Consider the following 21,561-nt stretch of genomic DNA (forward strand, 5'->3'; position numbering starts at 1 on the left):
ACCATCGTGGACATGGGAATCGTCCAATGGCGAGACTCGTGCGGAGATCGACCACACACTCACCAACAAGAGGTGGTGGCTACTTGACATCTCAGTAGTACCATCCTTTTGTAGTGGTTCTGATCACCGTCTCCTTCTTGCGAAAATACGGCTTAGCCACACGATGGAAAAGAACATCCGCTATCGGCAACGAAGGAGAAAAGGTGTCATCTACGACGATTGGGTACTCGAGGACTCCTAGCCCAAAGATGACTGGCACATCGAGGAGGACCCAAACGTGGACTACGAGATGTTGCTCAGAGGGTTACGAGCCTGTACTGAGCGTGCCGCGAAGCCGCGCACGACAAACCTAGATCGAATTTCGAAGACCACCAAGGAATTGCTGGAAAGAAGAAGGGTTTTGAGGTTTGATCCGAATGCATCGCACAATGAGCAGCTTGTAGCAAGCACTAGCTGCAGAAAAGCGCTGCAGGAGGATCTTTTGAAATACAGGTAGAAGATTCTGGAAGCAGCACAAAGAAGAAGGAGTCTAAAGAAGTGCAGCAGAGATCTGCGCGAATATAATACTCTACTAGCAGCCTTGCTGAGTGAAGACGGGGCTCGCACGTCTTCTCGTCGTGAGATGGAAACCATTACGGAGAGGTTCTACTCGAACCTTTTCCGTTCATCAACTCCTGTATCAAGCCCCACTGGTGAAGCTCCACCACGGATTTTCCCTTCGGAAGAACGAGTCACTATCAAGAGCATGGAACCTGGCACAGCCCCTTGACCTGATTTTGTATCAGCAGACTTTCTTCGGGCTGCTGGCTATCCACTTCATGTAATCTTAGCAGCGCACATGATATCTTACTTCCGGAAAGAAAGGATCCCAGACCAGTGGAAGACCTCGCGAACCATTCTTATCCATAAGAAAGGCGACCGAGAGGATCTTCGGAACTACCGTCCGATATGCTTGCTGAGCGTGTTATGCAAAGTATTCACCAAGATCATCCTCACGCGCATATCTGGGACACTGGATGAAACCCTACCTCAAGAACAAGCTTGATTCCATCAGGGGTTCAGCTGCGTGGACCACATCCAGACCGTGTCGAGGGCCATAGAGGATTGCCGGGAATGCCGCCTGCCCCTTGTTCTAACCTTCGTCGACTATGAGACAGCTCATAGTCGACGAAGGTCAGCGTAGAAACGAATGCAATACTGTCAGCGCTGGTCGATCAAGATGTGGACGCTTCGTATGTGAGGACATTAGCCAATTGCTACGATCGATACACCACGAAGATACAGCTTTTCCACCGCTCCCTCATCATACCCATTGGTATGACAAGGCGACACTATATCGCCGAAGCTGTTTGCGTCTGCATTGCAATGGATAATAAAATCACTTTCCTGGGAAGAAATGGGCATACGTGTTGATGGAAGATTTCTCTCGAACCTTCATTTCGCGGACGACATCGTTCTTCTTTTGACCAGTACCAATGAAGCAGAAACGATGCTCAACGAATTGAACGAAGCAGGGAAGAGAATAGGACTACGAATAAACAGAAAGAAGACACAGTTCATGAAGAACGCCCACTGCGAGGACGGAGGAGTACAACTTGAAGGCTCCCAAATCGTGGAAACTCCGTCATACGTATACTCGGACGTTCTATGAACATGGAAAACGACTTGAAGGAAGAACTGAATAGAAGAATGAGAGCAGCATGGGCAGCACTCACCACCTTCGGGGAAGCTACGGACCAACTGACGGACCAAGATCTTCGTGCCCATCTGTTTGACTCGATAGTCCTTCCAGCACTCTGATACGCAGCGGAGACGTGGGCAGACACTGCTGCCACGTCTAGGAAGCTCCTTACTACCCACAGAGCCCTTGAGAGATGCCTTCTGAAGTCTAACAGGCGCACACAACACCTAGCCGGTCTTCGCAGCTCCGACTTAAGAGGAATGTCCCATTTTCCCGACCCAGCGGAAAATATATATATATATATATATATCTAGGAAAGTAAAACATCACCAGGATGGACCGGTCACATAAGGAGAAGATGGACCAAAGGAGCGCTAGAGTGGGTCCCAAGAGATGCTAAACGCCCTCGAGGGAGACCGCCAATGAGATGGGATGACGTGTTCGCTACACGGATGGGCCAGCTGAGAGCTCAGCTGGATACGGCTCAAGGACCTCGTCAATGTCACTCACGAAACCTGAGAATATCTTGGATGACAATGGAACGAAACGAGTGGAAGAGATGCTGGGGCCCGCACTTCCAGTGAAGACGGGCCATCTAAGTAAGTCTTATGTACCTTCATCTAAACTAAACGATTTTCGCCGTACAAGAATCGAGTGTTCAAATATTACGCGATTATCTCAAATATAAGTATTGAATATGACCATTTACAACACTCTCTTGCTCCAAATCTTGCCTCTCGCCCTTCTAATGTCGGGAAAATCCCAAGGTGAGCTTGAAAAAGGTTCCGGGTCAATAGCTATAAAAAGTCAGTGGTGTATCAATCCACCTGGGTTGCGCCAACGCGTGTTATTGCAATGAGTAATAATTGAGGTTTTCGAACGCGTGTTGGCCTATACAATGACTTGCAACGATGAGAAGTCAGTATTTTATTTTTTTTTATCCTCCCAGACTACCCGGGACCAGTTTATTGAATCCGGAGGGATGAAAAGCTTAGCTGGCACTGGAGCGGTTTCGAACCATCGACCATGCGCCCACAGCGGAACTCTCACCGCGATTGCGCTACATTCTACACACCACTTTTAAGATTTCAAATTCTAACCAAATTGCGTGCAACTGCTCCCCTCAAAATACGCGAAAAAACAAAATATCATAGAAGGAAAAACACCTACTTGGACAGTACATACTAAGAACTTACAGGAGAACTTGTAGCACCAAACATGAAACGAGCACCATCACACGAAGTTCGGATGAAAAAAAAAATCGGGCTTTCACAAGCGCCTCTCTTCTCCAGCAAGAGATCACAGCTGATGGACGCAAATGAGTAGGTGTGAAAGGACAAAGCTTCGAATTCGCATTATTCGAGTGGAAGCGGATTTTGGTGCGATTCCTCATATAGGTTAATTTGATTTGATTATGTGAGTACAACTATGCACAAATCAGAAGGACATTCCTCCTGTCGCCAATACTGCTCTCACGGCTGGATCTCCGATCGTTCAATCCAGATCTTATCCAAAATGCTAATGCCTGAAATAGGAACTTCCCACCACCTCTTGCCTATCGTAGCGGATCACATGCACCGCTGTGTTGCGCGAACTCTGCCCACCATTACGCCTCAACAAAATCTCCTTTCCTCAACGAATATCGAGGCGAAATCCCGCCACATCAATTGGTCTACAGCAAATTCAACGACCAGAAAACTGACAAAGAACCAACACACCACGAACCTGGACCTCCGCAGCAGCCTGTAGCAGAGGACTGTTGAAGGACATCTATCGATTTGGCGTAGGTCTCGCGCGGAAACACTTTGGACGCCCTTTAATTTGAAACTTCTGGCCTACACGCACGCCTTTTTGGTAAGCTTTAGATTTATTTTGAGCGTTACTGCTGTACTTTTACAACTATTGACTTCTGTTACAGATCCACTGCAATGGCAGCTTGATTGGCAGCTTTTCTGGTCAAGAGGCCGAGGTCGGGTCAGTTCTACGTGCAGGTACGTCAAGGGTTCGATTGGGTTCCGGAATTCTTATAAGCTTTCTTGAAGGTCCTGACGTTTGTTCGTCGTCTTATGACTACTATTGGATGATGAACGACAACTGGGGATGTGAGGCTGATCTCTTCCCAGTCTCGTCCTTTGGTTCGCAAACGTTGAGCGAATTGGTGGAAGGGCTGAATTCTAGGAAACCCACTGTACGTTACTCAACTTCTTAATATGCGTGTGTGCGTTTTTTTTTTCATAGCGAACACGGATTCTTGTAAAGAGACAGTTGTTTTCAACATAGCAGGAGATGTTGCGCCTAAGGATTCATTTTAGCGCTAAGAGGGGCACCTACCATTCAGTTTTTTGCTAACTTAAAGGTATCACTCCACGAATCTGAGGTGGTGCGGATTTCAGGTGGAGTATTCGTATACGGGATAGTAGATTATGGAGAGGGGTGTAATTCCGTCCATTCCTTCCTAATTGCCGTAAAAAAAACGGCCCGATAGATCCAGCTGCGGGCACTATTTCCTACAAAGAGTTCGACTGGAGCGCGCAAGCCTCTTTCGCGCGCCGCATCTTCCGGGCCGTTTTTTACGGCAGTTAAAAAGAAATGGACGGAATCATCCTTCTCTCCACAGTCTCCCATCCCGTATACGAATACTCCACCTGAGATTTGCACCACCTCACATTCGTGGGGTGATGCCTTTAACTAACTTTTGGGAATGGTGTAGAAAAGTAGCATTGCACAATTCAAATATTACAATAACATGAACTCGAGTTTTCTTCTTCGTATGTCATTGGATTGATCTTATGCGTAAAAGCTGGACAAATTTTCTCGGGTTGTTTTTGCACATACTATCATTAATCAGAATGTATTTGAGATTCAGAGCTTCTTATCTTATTTCAAACATACTACTTCGACACTTATTGCAAAGAAACATTGAGGAAGTTTATAGTTGATTAACTGTCCAAGGTATTACTAATTTCAGATCCCTACAAACAAGAAATTGTGGCTGTTTGCACTTTATAAAAACCATTGATGCCAGAATACTCCTATGGCCCATTTACAACACAGAAGTGAAAAAATGTTCATTTCCGGATTCGTGCTAATACGTTAGTCAGGAACACATGCAAAGGAGAAGTTCTCATCAGCTAGAATCCACTTTAAATGGGCCTTCCTTTGAATTTTTTTTTGTTGTTTCATGCGTGGGGCTTCGTATTGTTATGAGCCAGGGTAGTTTGGCCTTGTTGGCCAAGCTCAGGAGGCTAAACGGTATGGGGTATTTTGAAGATAATACTTGTGAATTTGACGAATTAATCTTAGCAGTACGCCAAAGCATAATACGTCCTCTATACCCAGAAAATATCTTCGGTTTCATTACTATTCCAATCTATTAGAAGCGAATAGTGGTAGGTTTTGAAAATTAGGGGTATTGTCGACCTGACGTTTCCTTTCTAAGCTGAAAAATTGAAACAGAATTAAGTGGCACGAAAAGAACGATGATTGAGATTTTGTACTTCTGAAAATTGGCTTTTGAACTATATGCATGACTTGGGCAAAAGTACGAATAAAGTGCTGTAAAATAAACCAAAAATGTCACGGAAAATCATACGGCAGAACCGAATAGGATGTGGGAGTTGACCAGATTTGAGAGGCCTCTCTTGAAAAATTTTACACTATTTCACTGGAAAGCATCTATTCCTCCCAAAGTGTCTGCGCAGTTCCTTCTATCACTCGAGTGGGATTTTGTTCCAGCAGTCACCGTAGTTGATAAGAGTTAAGCTTGTAAAAAGGCCCACCTGTGTGCTATTGCGACTACAGAGATTTGTTTTTCCTGTGACATTCACCGGCCATTTGTGCATAATTCATTTTAAAACAGTAAAACCTTGGTTAAGTTTTTTGAAGAATTTTTTTAGTACTGAAACGATTAAAGTGACCAATCTTTGGGTAGTTTTAGTGCAAGTTGAGTCGGTTCCTAGAAGAAACGCTAATAATACCAGTAATTAAAGTAGTGAATACGATTTATCTTTGACGAATCAATTTTCAGTCACTTTGGGAGCCTAGCTTTTCTGTCTACGTGTGCTGGCTTGGGACATTTCTGTTCTAGAATGCATCACTTTCTTGTTCAGCCACTAGCAACTTTTCAGTTGGACTACCACACGTCTCCGAGAAGTTAAAGTTTTAGGGAGGCGATGCAATGTCTTTCGCATCTAGTGGTGCTCACGACGTTCAAGTAGTGCCGTGCATCATCAGGAAGAAACCACGATTTGCTCCGAAAATCTTGAAGAAGAAAAGCACTTCAAACAAAACTTCGAACGAAGCGAATCTCAAACACGTGACGTTTGAGGTTTCTGCGGTAAAATATTTGTTGTCTTTCATGCTCACTATTTAAAAATAAAACATTCAACAATCATCAAGTTCCTCGGAAGATAATTATCAATAGCTATATTTTCTTTTTGCACCTAATGTACATCCTTACAGGTTGAACAACTGCTTGCAAGGGAAGGAAATGTTCAAGATCGCAATGTCGCACGTGAACGTCTCGTTGTGAGTTTGTTGGGTTCAGTTCCACTGTCTGGTTCTATTTATTTTCATTCGGATTGTCAGTTTTTTCGATTTTTTTTCGAAAAGAAACCTACGGATCTGTTCTCATAAATGAGTGCTAAATTCAGTGCTTGGGTGGCGTCAACAGCTATGGTAGAACCGCGGATAGCACCTTCGAAAGGCCTTTAGATAGCGAAAAGCTACACACCGCTTACAAAATAGGGATAACGGGAACCTACGAAACATAAACTTTCACAGCGACAGAACTATTTGCATTTATAAGGTTGACGAATTAAACCTCGAAAAGGGGGACTTCATCACTTTTTCTACTACATAAAGTAGCTTTCAGTGATTTCAAGGTTAAGTTTCTTTGGACGATTTTGTTTCGTCAATCCTGTAGATGTGAAGATTTCTGTTGTTGTCCCTAATTTCTGGATTTGTAGCAATATTTTGCGTCTTCGTTGTGGTGCTTGAAAGCTGCTTCCGAAAATTACTCAGTAATGGGAAAAAATCAACGTAAACCTGCTAACGCTGCCTTTAACATGATATAAATGAAACTAATTTCGAGAGGATCGTGTCCTTTTTATGTCCATTTCGAAAGTCCGTTGACCACTTCCGGTGAAGCATAATCTTATTTTTTCGATATCTTCTGGACGTAATGGAGGACGTTTGAATGCAAGATTCGCTAAGTATGATAACATTTCTCAGCAGTGATAATTGTCACTTTCGGATCCACATGATTCTGAATCTTTGCATTCTGCGAACCTCATAGTTGAGCAGCATATTGGAACAAAACCTGTATGTACCCAATTTCGATTTGGTCGGATCTTATCTAGCCTTCTCAGTGGCAAGAAGGGTGCAATTCGTCGCTCATAACATCTAAGTATTTAACATTATTAGGCATTAGCAAATTTGGGATGTTTCCTGGAGATCTGCAAGACCAATATTGCTAGCTGTGTCTTTCTATTAGTTCTGATGAGATAACTCCAAAAATGTTGGCTGGCTTTTTAGGTCAACCAGTTTAATATTATTAGCCACCCAGTCGGATGAGCAAGAGTCAAGTACTTTGGAGATGGAAAGAGAAAAGGAAAAGATTGAAAGTTAATAGTAGCACACTATTCATACAGGGCACAGAACAGAGCGGATATCCAACAAGGCTGGCAGTAGGACCTTAGCGATTGGACACCTCGTTAGACCGAAATTTTTGCAAAAGTGGAAGAAAAAATTAGGAACTGCACATGAAAGGCCAACAGTATTGTTAACATTTATTGTAGAAGATAGTTAATAACCCATGAGAAGAGCGCTTTGAGAAATACTTTCGGGCGTATTCTATGGGATAAGATTCGTCCTACACATTGGTTTTCTTTTTTTTTTTTTGGGAGGGGGGGAGGGACTCTCATTTTTTAGAATTGAAAGAGATCACCTGGATAGAAAAAACTTTACTTGTGGTGTCCCCCGAATACGCGGATGATTTTTTTTAACACACTACCATCTTCTTGGGATGGTAAAACATGCTAAGGATTTGATTTCTACTCGAAGGTGAAAATGTGTACGATATTGAATAATGCCTGTTAGCTTGAAACATTCTCGACGTAAAGCAGTTTGTTTGTAGGTGAGGATTTTCTTTAAAAAAAAATCCAGGCCTACTATTTTGCGAGGCTTTCCCCGTCTTTTCAAAACTTAGGTCACAAATGGGATTAATCTCATTTTCCTCGGCGAGTTTTATCTAAATTCCAAAAAAGACTAGTAGTTTCTAAGATGTAGCTAGCTAATTTTGTGGGGTAAGCCTTCCAGGAAACATGTCTAAAAGTGCTTTTTGGGTGCAGTTTACGAACATGAGGGTAGCGGGGACCAGAACGAACTCTATACGGGGACGAAGATTGCGAGATCAGGTGTTGTTCCGTTCACCTCTCCCTAATCGTAGTAAAAAAAAAGACGGCGTTAAAGACTCCGTTTTTCACGACGATTTCAGTCGCAACGCTCTATACTTGTACGCACGTCACATCCAGCTGCACAGCGGTCGAAAGCCAGTGAGTTCTCCTTGACTAACTATTCAAGTGAAACCAATGAGTAGGTTGCTGAAGGATATCGTATACATAAAGGAGCTTTCTAACGTTCCTCGTAGGAACTGAAGCGGTTCACACGAAGTTTCTTTGGACGATTCGGGAGAGGTGAACGGAACGGAATCACCTTTGATCCCGCAATCTACAACTCCATCTCTAGCTTTGCAGTGATTCCCTCACCACATCAGATTCGTGGTATGCTGCCTTTAATCGTCTTAATAGACACCTTTGGAAACTGCGTTCTTTCCTAGGAGGGTTAGAACGCAGCACCCTTGTACACGCTGTGGTTCTCTCAGCATGGGGTGTTCCACCTTTTCTCCTTGCAACGAACTCTATTTTACACTACATGAACTCTATTTTCTATCAGGTTTCCCCGCCACTACAATTTCGTGATACGATGTCTTCGAAGATCATCTAAACATGACAGTATTCACAAATTTTTGGTATTAAATATCACCTAATTTGCGTGCAAATTGCTGAAAACTAGCTGGAGTTCTAAGTTCTGAGCTTTTTCCTCTTTTGCAAAGATTTTGTTCAGCGGGAAATCGAACCTTCGAGATCGCATTGCCACCTCTGTTTAACCTGTGCGCCTTTCTTCTTTATCACTTCGTAAATGACCACTAATTATTAATTTACTAAGCTATTCTTGTGTATTTTTTTGCCTCTTTTTTCCTTCCAAAAATGGCTAATGAGTAATACGCGAGGTTCCTCTATCAAATTCGTCCTCAGTTCAAGCAGAATTGGTTCATAGATGGGTAGAAGTTTACGAGATAAACTATTTTAGTCGTTATCATTTTCGACGACAACTTAATAAATTATCAAATATCTGCTCGTTGTTATTTATGTTATTGTGACTTTTTTAGATGTCACTAGGAGGAAGCGCACCCAAAGGTAAATCCGTCAATTACAAATTTTTGAAGGAACATAGGAAACAACAAAAAGCTGAAGATGAGAAGAAAGTAGCTGGGATCAAAACAGTGTTGCAAGTGAATACGAAAAAGAAGAAGAAATAATTAAACGGGCTATTCCTATATATTGATCTTTATTCATTATGAGTCTTGTATGAAGTTATGCTGGCGTTCCTTCATATTTCTACCTTGTGTATAGTTTTTATCACTTGTCGTTTATAAAGATGATTTCCACTTTCATTTACGAACTAACTATCGAGTTGTAGTTAATTCACCAAGATACTGTCAGCAAATTATATTCATCGACAGCATTGAACACGTTTCCAGCGTGGATATAGTCCGATAATTATCTTTAAATAATGTCAATTCATGCTTTTCAGGGTGCCTGCTCGGTTGTTATTCGTCGTGTATTTTCCATGTGTCAATTCATTCTACTGTCCGTTCTATTTCATACGTTTTCCTTCCCTATTCTCCTGTAAACATTCTGAATCAATGTAGTAGTCGTTTTCACTCTTTTTCTAGTTCATATTCTTTTTACTATTTTTCATGGAAGCTAGTAATGAAAGAGATCTGTAGTTTCGGAATTTGCTTTGAACAAGGTAGCGTCCTACTCTTAGTGATTGATTATTCATGTGGCATGTGATGAGGATGGAAGAATTGTTCGTCGGTTGCTTCAAATCTGTTCTTCTCTTGTCGATGGTCGATATTTAACCTCCGTAACCTTGCCAACTGTATTATGCCGTATTCTTGCATTACTACTTATATAACACTGCTTAGGTATAGTTGTGCTGATGAACAACCTTTATTGAGTTTCCACTTAAATATAGTCGGGTAAAAACGACATGAAGCATGGACAGTTGCGTAAGTGGCGCAATGGAGCACAGCAGTAAGGATCGAGCTGGGGTCCTTGCTACCAATATCCTTCGCTGCAAATCACCATGGTCTTACCTACCGCTGTCTCTACCGCACTGCTTTGAGCGCAGCCACTTACACAACTGCCCGTGTTTCATGTCGTTTTGCTCCGACTGTATGTTCGTATACATAGTATATGAATTGGTGCAAAAGTTCTGAAGATTGTTGCGAAGCGTCTTAGAACGCTATTTATTCGTTTCAATAAGCCGTTGGCAGCTCAACGATCGTCACCATAGCAAAGAAGGAAGCATTTCAGGATGCCGCGATCACGCTCTCGTTCAATGAGCAGGAGCCGTTCGAGATCTCGCTCTGATTCTCCTTCTAGAAATGGCAATGGAGTGGTATGTTCGATTCAGCTATTCGTTATCGCATCCTTTCTTACCTCAGCTTCTGCAGTGCTGTTAATTTGTTTACGTGTGCACAGCGGCTGCCATAAAAATGTGATCAGATACTTGTTTTGACAGTGAAGAACTCCTGTGCACTTTGCTTCTCTGCACACAGTCCGGTCATGCTCTAATTCGGTGCTTAACCGCTATGTACGTGCAGCTAACGTCCGTCAAGTGATGAGTAGAAGTTCAAAGAAACACGAAACGAGCTAGATAGTCATTGGGAACAACTTCTGAACTTTCTTTCTTTTGTTTTGATGCAGAGCTTTGGAGTCTCCTTGCTAGCTGATCTTGAAAGAGCCGCACCGACTTGATCTCGTTTTTACATCCATTTCATTCATTCTTCGTATTTTTGAAACTTTTCAAAGGTTTTTGATGTTATCTAATCTATAGTCGAAGTTTTATTCGCAGTTTTGCAATTCCTGTTAACGCAGAGTGATCATCGAGATCATTTTCATGAAAGGGGGAACAGCCAAATAAATATGTGCTATTTAAGCCTGATTTCTCCCATGACCGCTTGAGTATCACTGTCGGTGGCGAGGTTCTAAGAAGTTCCTCGTTTGTAACAAACAAACGCTACAGTATATTCGAAGCAAAAGAAATGTTGTATTTCTTCGGAATTCCACATCGAGATATTACTTATAAGCGAAAAGAAAAACGCTGTACTAAGATCAGACTGTATGCGGTTGATGCTGTTTGTCTGAGTTCTTTTCGGATTTACGCATGTACAAATTTTCTCCCTTTGAACAAATACAATCTGTTAAGAAATGTACTGATCATATCTTTCTGGCTGGTAGTGTATGCAATGGGTCTTTTTACATCCTTTAAGCTTTACTGAGTGAGTACGCTCCCAAAAAGGTCAAGTTCTCGCAGTACTTCACCCTTAATTCAGAAAAACCTGAAAAACGTAGTGAATTCGTGTGACGCTTTAGATATTCAGAACTGGAAAAGCGGTGAAAATCCCGTAATTGCTTTTATTTAGTGATGAAAAGGCGGGATTGGTGAATATAACTCTATATTCTCCAGCCCCTATATTTTCGAGAGGCAAGTTGCATTTCATCAGTGCTATTTTAGTTGGTTCGCTATAAACTTGTAAGTCCGTGTATTTAGCTGCTTTTTCGAACTCTTGTGAAGGAGTGGTGGTGAACAAATGTTAGAAGAGATAAATTATCCGCAGATTGTTTTAAGCGAAAGACAATTCGCATTTGCTACTACCTCCTCAATTCATGTTACTTATAGTACTAACATGAGAAAAAACTACAAGTTCTAAGGCGTATAGAAATTTCTATCAGTTCTCCGACCCCTATATCCTTATATGCATAGCTGAACGTTAGAAATGACTTGGAAATGAAAAAAAAAGTACGCAACGTGTGACCTTGCCCCGTAGCAGTCCACTCACTTCTGGTAAGGCATAAAGGTTGTTTAACGAAAGCATCGTGCATGGATCATCTCGTGCGGAGTAGACTGAGACTATTCCAAAAGTGTCTGTCCTTGTACGACCCATACGCAACCTATTCGTCTATACAATATAGTTTCTAACGCAGGGCGTGGTACTTCTTGGTTGCTTGCTGAAATGAACTAGCATGAACAGATCATGTTCCGGAAGGGCATTGTGGTGAAGTGCGTAATCTTACTGCTAACCATTCTTCTCACAGAAATTGAAGAGCGTTGAAAAATCATGCTTTTTCCATTTTAATGCTCGTCACATACGTTTGTTTCGTTAGCCAGCGTTTTTCATAGGTAATAAGGTACTTCTCTCTTTATATTTATTAATGTGATGCGGATACTTCGCCATTTGATAGCCATGGGCGAAATTTTAATTGTAACTGTTGTTATGAACGTTGTTTCGCCAATTGTGAGACCATTTAATACTCATTACACTTAGGTTACTTGTAGGTATTACTACACCTTTATACTTTTTGTTTCTGTTTCTGGTGAAATTGATCAAGACAGGCTATCGAAGGGCGGGTCAATGAAGCGTTTTGCTGCGATTTTGTCATGTTTGTAAAAACGCTAGTTAAGAACATGAAGAGTGGACATAGATATCTAACATCAAATTTTTGCGTTTTTCTTCTATCCGTTCTTCTTGTCTCAATTTTCTAAACGATGCTTTCAGTCCCAGTAAAACTGTTTTTATGTGTGAACTTTTTATTATGTTGACTGATTTTTTTTTCTATCCTTTGCTTAGTGAGCACGGAATGCAATGTGTTAGCTTCTATGGTCAGATGCATGCGTTGTTCCGCATTTCGCCTCATGTCTTATAGATCATACTAAGTTCTTTCGCAGGTAATTTGATGCAAAATTATCTCGCAAGGATTACGATAAACATTGCTCAGCCTATGAACATCAAGGTTCTTAGTCTTTTAAACGTCGAGTTTGGGCATTTTAACTATTCAATCCACAGGATATTTTTTCTTTTACTGTTCGTGCGCAATGAAGCTTTAATGGCCAGCAATAATAATGGGTTCCTATGGCATCTTCTGAATAGTGAGTAAGTCATTGATCGAATCAAAGTTTCGACTTGATGAAGGTGGCTATTATGTCATCCCAACAGTGATGATCCTGTTTGAGATTTGAAAAGTTAAAAATAGCAACGATGTTTCATACAAGCCTTATCGACTTGTATGAACTTAAGCTCAAGATTGTTAACATTGCTTGATACGGGCTAACGTTTCGGCTTCGCCGCATTTTTCAGAGCCTGGAAAATTAAACCACTTTATAACGTATGCCCTTAAATGTCTTAAATGGAACAACTTACCATTTTATCAGAAAGTACATCCGAATTCAATATTAAAGGAGCCTAAATTGTCTTGCTTAGCTCAACATCCCTTAAGTTAGCGGGTTGCTGTCTGCTAGATTTGCTCCACAGTGGACGGTTAGGATGTTACTTGAATACGACCATGTAAAATATGTTAGTCACGACTACTATTCCTCGCACTCTTTCATTCCGTTCCTCTTCAGCATTTCTCCACAGCTTCGCTAAAGGACCGTGAGCTACAATTTCTGGTTTGTAAGGGAGGATAATAGCAAACATCCTGAAGGAAATGTTATCATGACATTCTCTGTAGTGAGCTTCGAAGGGAGTCGCTGTATTTAAATTTCTCATGCAATAGGTTTTTGCAAAGTTTTTGCCCCGCGAATCGTTCACCAATTCAATCGTTTAGATATTTTATATTAGTATTAGTGTTTTATACTAGTGTTGTTTGTCGGGTATAGAAAAGTTTACTGTTCTGCTTTCTAAAGACAAAGAAATATAACTATAACTTCTTTGGCTCCTTAGTTTTCTCTATTTGAAAATCACCCCACGAATCTTGCGTGATATGGATTTTTATAGGAGTATATCGTGTCGTAGATTATGAATACAGGAGTGGTTCCGCCTATCTCCCTACATCACTGTAAACAGACGGCTTCGGAATGCGGTTCCTTACGACGTCCTCTATTGCAACGCGCCACCCTTGTGCCCCGCCTTCGCCTGCAATTCGTATTCATAATCTACGACCTGATATAGGTAAACTCCAACGAAAATCCATATCACCTCAGATTCGTGGGGTGATGCCTATAAGCCGACAGCTACTTAATCCCTTATCTTTCTTCGTCAGCTCTTCACTTACTGCCCTTTTAACTCTGAAATGCTTCTGCAGTTCTTTTCGGAGTCAATTTTGCAAAATGAATTCACTGCTACCACTGATGGCGATATCACCTAGGACGCTTGATTTACACTAATGTGCGTTACCGGCTGGAATCTCACATTCTATCACCACGGAAATATTTTTTTAAGTGAGCACAGTCCATGTTCTTCACTACAAACCCTGGTTTCGCTGGGCATATCTCTTGTAAATCTCAATTTGGCATCAACGTAACTGCTATGCATCCTTGTTGACATTTACGCAGAGTCCTTGCATAACAGTGATTTTATGAACTTGGTTTTGTAAGGTTTCTTTTTTCAGCGGCTATGGTTTTAGGTCTGTTAGTTATTGTAACACAAAATTTCTCCAGGAGACAATTATGTTAGCCTCTTATTTTAAATGTAGGCTTTACAATACTTACAGTTCATTAGACTGCTGATTTGCTGCTACCTGTGTGGAGTAACTGTAACAATTAAACACGTGGATGTGGTGTTTTTAAATGGCGTCGATGACTATCCATGTGTGAACACATTGTGTACAATGCTGTGGTTGTTTTCATGCACTTATTTTGTCCTTTGTTTCGGCAGATCCTCTTATAGCTTTCCCACAATACTAACTCTAGTCACGTTTTTCTGTTTTTAACACGCGTATCTAACGAGTCTATGGTTGGTGAGCTATGGTTTTTAAGAAGTAAGCGATCCATGTTTGTACTTTTTCAATAACAGGTCTGTTTGCGCTTTCTAAAATCCACATCTCACCTACTATAAACACGCCTTTTTGTCCTTCAAGTATACTTATGTGATTCACCTTGTTGTGGGGGTGGGATTTTCTCATTTACCAAACAGCTGTTGAACACTTCGCTTTTGTTGATTGGTGAATGCGAATGTCTCGTGAGGATCTCGAACACATTCATGGTTGGCGAGTTTGAAGAAGCAGAGAAGAAAATGAAGACTTGAAGACCAATGAAATTAAGAAGTAAGAAGAAATGAAGAAATGTACAGAAGAGGATCTAAATTCAAGTTGACATCAAAATGAAGAATCGTCATTGTGGTGAGTACACACCATTGAAACACAAGGTTCTCGAATGAGACATGTAGATTACATCGCATCACCGTACAAATGGACTAGTAACGAAATTAGTGGATCTTTTTACAGTAATAACATGAATGCGACAATTTAAGAACACGGCGTGGTGTTTGAGAGCAAAAAAGGGTGTGAACCTTTTGCTTTAATGGTGAAAGGCATAGGGTGAAGTTTAGTTCTGTGGTTGTCTGGTACGCTTTTTTCTCGAGTTTTTTTTTTTTGTTTTGTTTTAGCGTGAAAGGTCGATGTCGCGAACTCTGTCGAGGTCAAGATCGCGTACACGCTCTCGTTCTCCAGTGAGATCATTCTCACCTCGGGATAGACGCGGTCGTTCTCGCTCTCCAGCAAGACGTTCTCGATCTCGTTCTCCGGCTCGTCGTGTGAAGCGAAGCTCACGCTCGGCTTCACGCTCGAGAAGTGCCAGCCGTTCACCGTTAGTTTTCTTTTTGTTTTTCGAGATAGGATTGTGGTGGAACTGTTGCTTTGCTGATAAGAGAGTTTTGTTAAACCATTTTTGTTGACACGTGGAACCTGTTCGAGAAGATATACGAACGTTTTGACATTCACGTTAGGTTAATGTACGTAATAATGGTTTTTATTCCAAAAAGTAATAGACAGCTCATTTGTTGTGCGGCTGTAGTTTGCATGTTCGGGAAGTATCTGCTGAAATACGGCAAAATTTAAAAAAAAAACACAACTTTTTAACAACAGTTTATTAATCAACGAAATAATCTCCATCAACATCGACAACCTTCTGCAAAAGTCTCACAAGATCACGGATTCGTTTGGCGTAGAAATCCGACGACTTGGAGGCGAAGAAAACCCGAAGGCCATTCTCGACGTGGTCACGATCATCGTAGCGCTTCTCTTCCAGGCGATGCTGAAGCGGAGGTAGTCATTTGGGGCCAGGTCCGGGCTGTACGGTGGGTGCGGTAGAACTTCCCATCCGAGCTCCAGAATTTTCTGGGAAATCTTTGCGATGTGAGGGCGCGCGTTATCGTGCAGCAGGCGAACGTTGTCGAGCTTCGGGTGCTCCTTGCGGATCTCGTCGGCCAGTCTTTGCAGTTGAGCGCAGTAGACCTCAGCAGTAACTGTCGTGTTGTCCGGCAGCAGTTCAAAACGGTTGATTCCATGGACTCCCCACCAGACGCTCAGCATGGCCTTCTCATGGATTTCACCTTTCAGGGAAGGATCCGGCATTTCATCGCCAGCGCACCATGCATGTTTGTGGATGTGGTTGACATGGAGGACCCATTTTTCATCTCCAGTGACAATGGTGTCCAGCCAGTCGAATCTGCGGCTTCTAGAAAGCAGCTGAGTGCAAATGTCAAGGCGTCTTTGCCGTCGCTCAATGCATGTGGGAGAAACTGACCGAACTTTGTCACCATTCCGAGAGATCGCAGTCCATTGCTCACGGCGGACAGCGAACAGCCAAGACTGGCAGCAAAATACCACACACCTTCATATGGATGCTGTTCCGCCAGATTCTTCAGTTCGTCGAACGATATAGCAGTCAGTCGACCAGAGCGAGGTTCATCTTCGAGTTTCTTGTTTTCGGCTTTGAAGCACTGGAACCAGGCGCGCAGAGACCGCTCAGAAGGGGCTTCGGTGCCGAATACTTGACTTAAGTTTCGATGGGCTTCAGTAGCGGGGTGGCCAGATTCGAACTCGTAAAGGAGCACGTGTCGAATATGGGTGGAATGTTCGGCCATTATAGGATGAAATAAGCAAGGAAGGGAGAACCAGATATGTTATGTGTATACAAGCGATGGTGTCCTTATATAATATATTTAAAACGGGAACTTCCAGAACATCTCAAAAAATCGCTAATGCAAAATTTTCGGCAGATACTTTCCGAACACCCTAATATTATAACTAGCTGAAATAATGTCGAACATTGCTATCTTTCGTGCAAGGTGGTGATGCGGAGAAGTTTGGTAGCGAAGGATATATTTCTGAAAGGATCTTTTTTCTTATTATAGTTGAAGGATATATGTTTTACAGTTACTGCAGCTTCGCCCAGAAGCTGATCATGCTTAGTTGTTCGAATTTCTCAAATATCTGGTTGCGAGGAGACAGCTTGCCCCCTTTTCATTTTGCTCTCTTTTCTTAATTTTCATAAATTAGCAAATAGCAAAGTTAGTTAGTTAGCAAAGCTCAATTAGCAAAGTTTCCATGAGCCTAGGAAGAAGGCAGGCAGAAATCAATAAATCGACAAGGTCGATGCTTTGAGTAGTGTGGTTATTATATTGCTGATTAGCACTTGCCAAAATTCAGCCGCCAAGATTTTATCCTGTTTAGACTAAAATGGGTTTGAATAAATAAGATCTGTATAGTCGATAAGTGGATCAGTAGTCCAAAAAAAATGGCGAAATGTGGCCTGCGATCTGGGCTCTTGCAGAGTACTTAGATGCGAAATTTGATTTAAATTGAATTGAACCCGCCTATCCGCCGGAAAACAGCATTTCAGACAACTTCAAAGAGAGCGCATGATCACTTAGGGCATTTTACGGTTATTAAGGAATGCTATCATCTACAAATACGTTGTCTCCGGACGTGTTCAACCAAGTGAATGTGATTGCTGCAGGACAAAAAAAAGGAGGGTGCGTCAACCATAGAGAAAGCATGCATTATGGCAAAATATCACATTCACTCGTTTGGACACATTCTACGGCAAATATGCTTTATCCAAAGGTGGTAGTAGCTGGTGTGGTATTTCGCGGTGTGGATTTTATCGGTGATTTTGTTTTCAGGGACCGTCGCGACAGTAGGCGGTCACGTTCTCGTAGTCCTCGTCGCCGTGATTCTTACTTACGAAGCAGACGCGACAGTGGCGAGAGGTATGTGTGAAGAAGTTTGCTTTGTTTTTAGATATGAAAGAAAGAAACGTTCCAGAGGTGGATGGAGAGGACGTAGATCTAGAAGGGAGGATCCAGATCCATGCAGGTGATGGCCTATTCGTGTAGTCGGTATTCTCTGTTTAGTTTTGCTTGGGCAAACAATACTTTCTTTCACAGAAGAAAAGTTTATATAAGTTATTGCTACACTTTTTTTCTCCCTCTTATGTTTCCCAATATCATACTGACAATTTTATCGTTGAGTTAACCAAGAACTATATACTCTCTATCTAATTATTACCATCTCAGGTTTCCTAATAATAATTTAATTATTACGGCTTTCATAGTTTACAGTGTTGGTAGATTCTAATTTTTCTAGTTATGTATGTAGTTCACTGGTACTTTCAGGTGTCTTGGATGTTTTAATTTGAGCGTATATACAACCGAGAAGGATTTGCGAGATTTGTTTGGGGAGTTTGGTGAAATTGAGAAGGTGCTTCCGTTACTTTTTTTAGTCATATTTTACTTATGCGTGTTAGTTTGTTGTAGGTGGAATTAGTCTACGATCATCCTACTGGGCGCTCTCGTGGTTTTGGCTTTGTGTACTTTGAACGTCTTGAAGATGCATGCGCAGCTCGTGATAAGCTTTCGGGGCAGGAAATAGATGGACATAAGGTGTGTTTTATTAGTTAAGAAGCCCTGCTAGTTAAAACAGTTTGTTGTTTAAATTTGTTATAAGTCTTTGAGTGCTGCTCTCAATTATTTCTTCACTTGTTTAGATTCGTGTCGACTTCTCCCTGACAAAGAGGGCGCATACTCCAACGCCAGGACAATACATGGGAGCTATTCGAGGAAGTCGAAGGAATTATGGGTATGGCGGCGGTGGCTACAGGTAGAGCAGGCTTCTTTAACTACAATGATAATGAAGGCCACAAATGCGAACAATCTTACTACGAATTGAAAAAAAAGCCAAAAAAGGGTAAGGGGTTCCACTCCGCTGCATGGTTTCCTTGCTTGACAGTCAACTTCAAGAAGAAAAAAAACTGTAGATCATAATGATACTGCTTTCTTCGTCTAGAGTAGGTTTGTTTCCTAGGGACATCTCCAACATTGAACCTTCTCGAAGAACACTCAAGAAGGAACTTGAGGAAGGTTGTACGCATAATTTCGGAACATCGTGAACTACATAGAACGTGTCGTTTTTCCTTATCTCCCGATGTTATATGGGATTAAATTGCTTGACAATGGCAGCACGTGGCCGGGAATTCGATCCCACTGAGCCAAATTTTTTAACTCGCCACTTCTGGGCTTTCTTTGTTCCCAGTGCTGCACGCAATTTTGCTGTTTGGCTGCAAAAATAGATGGTCGAGAGTGCCGAAGTAGTGTGAAGTTAAGTAGCGTTCATAGGATTGATGAGAACGGTCACAATTTAAGGATAAAGTGCACGGCGTTGATCAATTTCTATAGGGATGCGCCTACGCGTTCGACTTTAACTCAGACTTCGTTTGAGGTTTACGAACGCGCGTGCAGCCTTACAATGACTTGTGGAGGATAGCTGTTTTGCCAAGTCAGTGTTTTTATCTTCCCAGACAGGCGTCGTTTTCACTAGGGCGAATTCGAACCTCCTATCGATTGTAGCCACAGCGGAACCTTTTACCGACTGCCCTACACCGCCACTGGTCGCAATTTACTTTTAAAAAGTCTTTGAGAACCAGTTTTGATTGTACTTTGTAGTAGAATACTTGCGAGTTAATGTGTTTTTCATGCGAACAACCTTAGTGCTTAACCCTTTCACTATGAACTTTGTTGTATTTTTAAGCTTTGGTTCAACACGTGCAATATGTTTATCATGATTGAAATATGATTTGCAATGAATATCAAATTTCTTCAATTCGAATTTTGCTAGGGAAATAACTGGAACTGATGTGTTCAACCAGGACGATATTACATACGTGTCCCTAGACCTAAGTGATGCTCACAAGCGTCGGTACGAAAACAGTCGCTGACGCTTGGTGCTAGAACCAAAATTTGTATGAAAATTCAGTGTTCCTCTTGCTTAGAGTAGTTTTTTTTGTGCAGACAATCGTTTCAGGATAACGCAGAAAGGTCGCAAGCAGTCATTTGTTAGTTGATGAAACTGCTTCCCTCAGAGGAATTTTTGAATGTCCAGTGGGATATATATGTCCCACTGAACGTGAAAGAGTTAAATGTTCATTTACTTTCGGCCCGCTGACGCTTTTAGCCTAATTACAACAGTTCCCTCAAACAGGTTAGGGGAAGGTATGAGATAAAGCTTACGCCTAATTTTTGATTACTTCCTCATCCTTGACCAAGTTTCCTAATGTTTGTGTATGCCTTATACAGATCAAAATATTCTGGTTCCAGTAACCTGTTACTGAGATTCTTTTGTTTTTTCATTGTGCTTGATTTGTTCGTGAAATATGGTTTTGTGTTTCCACACTAGACATTCGAGAGTGCAGCAAAAAAAAAAACTAATTTAAGGAGTGAACGTCGGGAGTCTTACCGCGACGGTTATGCGGGTCGAAGCAGCCGGTTGGTTTCTCTAGTTTTTTTTTCATTGGTTCTTGTCATTATTATCCGTATGTTTGTAGTCGTAGAACCCCGTCTCCTCCGCGTCGTGAGCGTCATCGTTCTCGTTCGTACGACTGAGTTAGATGCTGTTATGCCCCGAAAATCTGCTTGGTTGGCTGGTTATTCCCGAACACATATATTGCTCCTATTCAATTTATTAAGCACATCCTCATTTAATTTCCCTTTCGCTTTTGGTTTTTTACATAGTTTGCGTTTACTCACAGTGGTCTCCAGATCAGCGTGTATTCAAATGTATATTATTTGTTTGTGTTGTTTGGTTAGAATGAATGTTGTCTTAAATAGTTTTCAAAGAATCATGCACATCATTTCCAGATTGGGAGTGGGCAGCCTTTATACTCTGCTAATGATTTGTATAGGGTTACATTTTTCCATATAAAAGCGCTTTATTCCTTGACCGGAAAAGCTTCACATTTAATGATTTGCATATATAATGTATGTCCATGTGTGAGAGGCATGGTTGTAAGAATAGACGATGGATGGCCTTGTAATTGGCCAAGTAAAGAGTTCAACACTATTTATATAAACATATATTTATTATTTGAAAGTAGTTTAGATTTATGATAGGGCACTAATTGTAGCTCAGAGTCGGCTAGGATTCATTTAAATGAATTCTCTGTTACAAGATTCATTGTCTGCAGAAGAAGATCGCCATCGAGTTTGATTTGATCAGAAGAGGATGGACTACTGAAGAGGTAGAAAAAGGTCACTGATATAGTGGGGTCAAAAAGACATGAAATAGTTGCGCAGGCGGGTGCGCTTATAGCTGTAAGGTGGAGCGTAGCGGTTAGGATCAAGTGGGGATCCATACTAACGCCTCTCATTGCTGCAGCTCTCGATGGTACCACTTCGATTCCAACCGTTATCTTAACCGCGTTGCTTGGAGCGCAGCCGCTTACGCAGCTGCACCGTTCTTCATGTCGTTTAGACC

General features: G+C 41.7%; 3 protein-coding genes across 5 annotated transcripts; all 3 read left to right on the plus strand.

The window, feature by feature from the left end:
- Positions 1 to 289: 289 nt before the first annotated feature.
- RB195_010162 (uncharacterized protein) lies at positions 290 to 769 on the plus strand (the record flags this gene model as incomplete). Its single annotated transcript, XM_064191031.1, has 2 exons — positions 290 to 492; positions 544 to 769. The coding sequence occupies 2 exons, from the start codon at positions 290 to 292 to the stop codon at positions 767 to 769; spliced, it is 429 nt and encodes a 142-aa protein (XP_064048614.1).
- A 627-nt stretch (positions 770 to 1,396) lies between these two features.
- Positions 1,397 to 1,651, plus strand: RB195_010163 (uncharacterized protein; the record flags this gene model as incomplete). The annotated part of the gene is made up of 1 exon (XM_064191032.1): positions 1,397 to 1,651. The coding sequence occupies one exon, from the start codon at positions 1,397 to 1,399 to the stop codon at positions 1,649 to 1,651; it is 255 nt and encodes an 84-aa protein (XP_064048615.1).
- Positions 1,652 to 2,180: 529 nt separating this feature from the next.
- On the plus strand, positions 2,181 to 20,690 carry RB195_010164 (uncharacterized protein; the record flags this gene model as incomplete). Of its 3 annotated transcripts, XM_064191035.1 has the most annotated exons (19): positions 2,181 to 2,280; positions 2,880 to 3,003; positions 3,469 to 3,535; positions 3,600 to 3,672; positions 3,724 to 3,869; positions 5,847 to 6,017; positions 6,143 to 6,208; positions 9,132 to 9,159; positions 9,557 to 9,673; positions 9,824 to 9,953; positions 10,345 to 10,429; positions 15,417 to 15,616; positions 17,937 to 18,023; positions 18,079 to 18,129; positions 18,429 to 18,513; positions 18,570 to 18,695; positions 18,800 to 18,912; positions 20,523 to 20,573; positions 20,633 to 20,690. In XM_064191035.1, 19 exons carry the CDS (start codon positions 2,181 to 2,183, stop codon positions 20,688 to 20,690), a joined length of 1,878 nt encoding a protein of 625 aa, XP_064048616.1. The 3 variants fall into 3 exon arrangements, with proteins under 3 accessions (XP_064048616.1, XP_064048617.1, XP_064048618.1); XM_064191034.1 differs by lacking the exons at positions 2,181 to 2,280; positions 2,880 to 3,003; positions 3,469 to 3,535; ... (4 more) ...; positions 9,132 to 9,159; positions 9,557 to 9,673 and having other exon boundaries at positions 9,913 to 9,953; XM_064191033.1 differs by lacking the exons at positions 9,557 to 9,673; positions 9,824 to 9,953; positions 10,345 to 10,429; ... (6 more) ...; positions 20,523 to 20,573; positions 20,633 to 20,690 and having other exon boundaries at positions 5,847 to 6,008; positions 9,132 to 9,281.
- Positions 20,691 to 21,561: the final 871 nt, after the last annotated feature.

This window comes from Necator americanus, chromosome III (genome assembly GCF_031761385.1).
Source record: "Necator americanus strain Aroian chromosome III, whole genome shotgun sequence".
Taxonomy (NCBI): domain Eukaryota; kingdom Metazoa; phylum Nematoda; class Chromadorea; order Rhabditida; family Ancylostomatidae; genus Necator; species Necator americanus.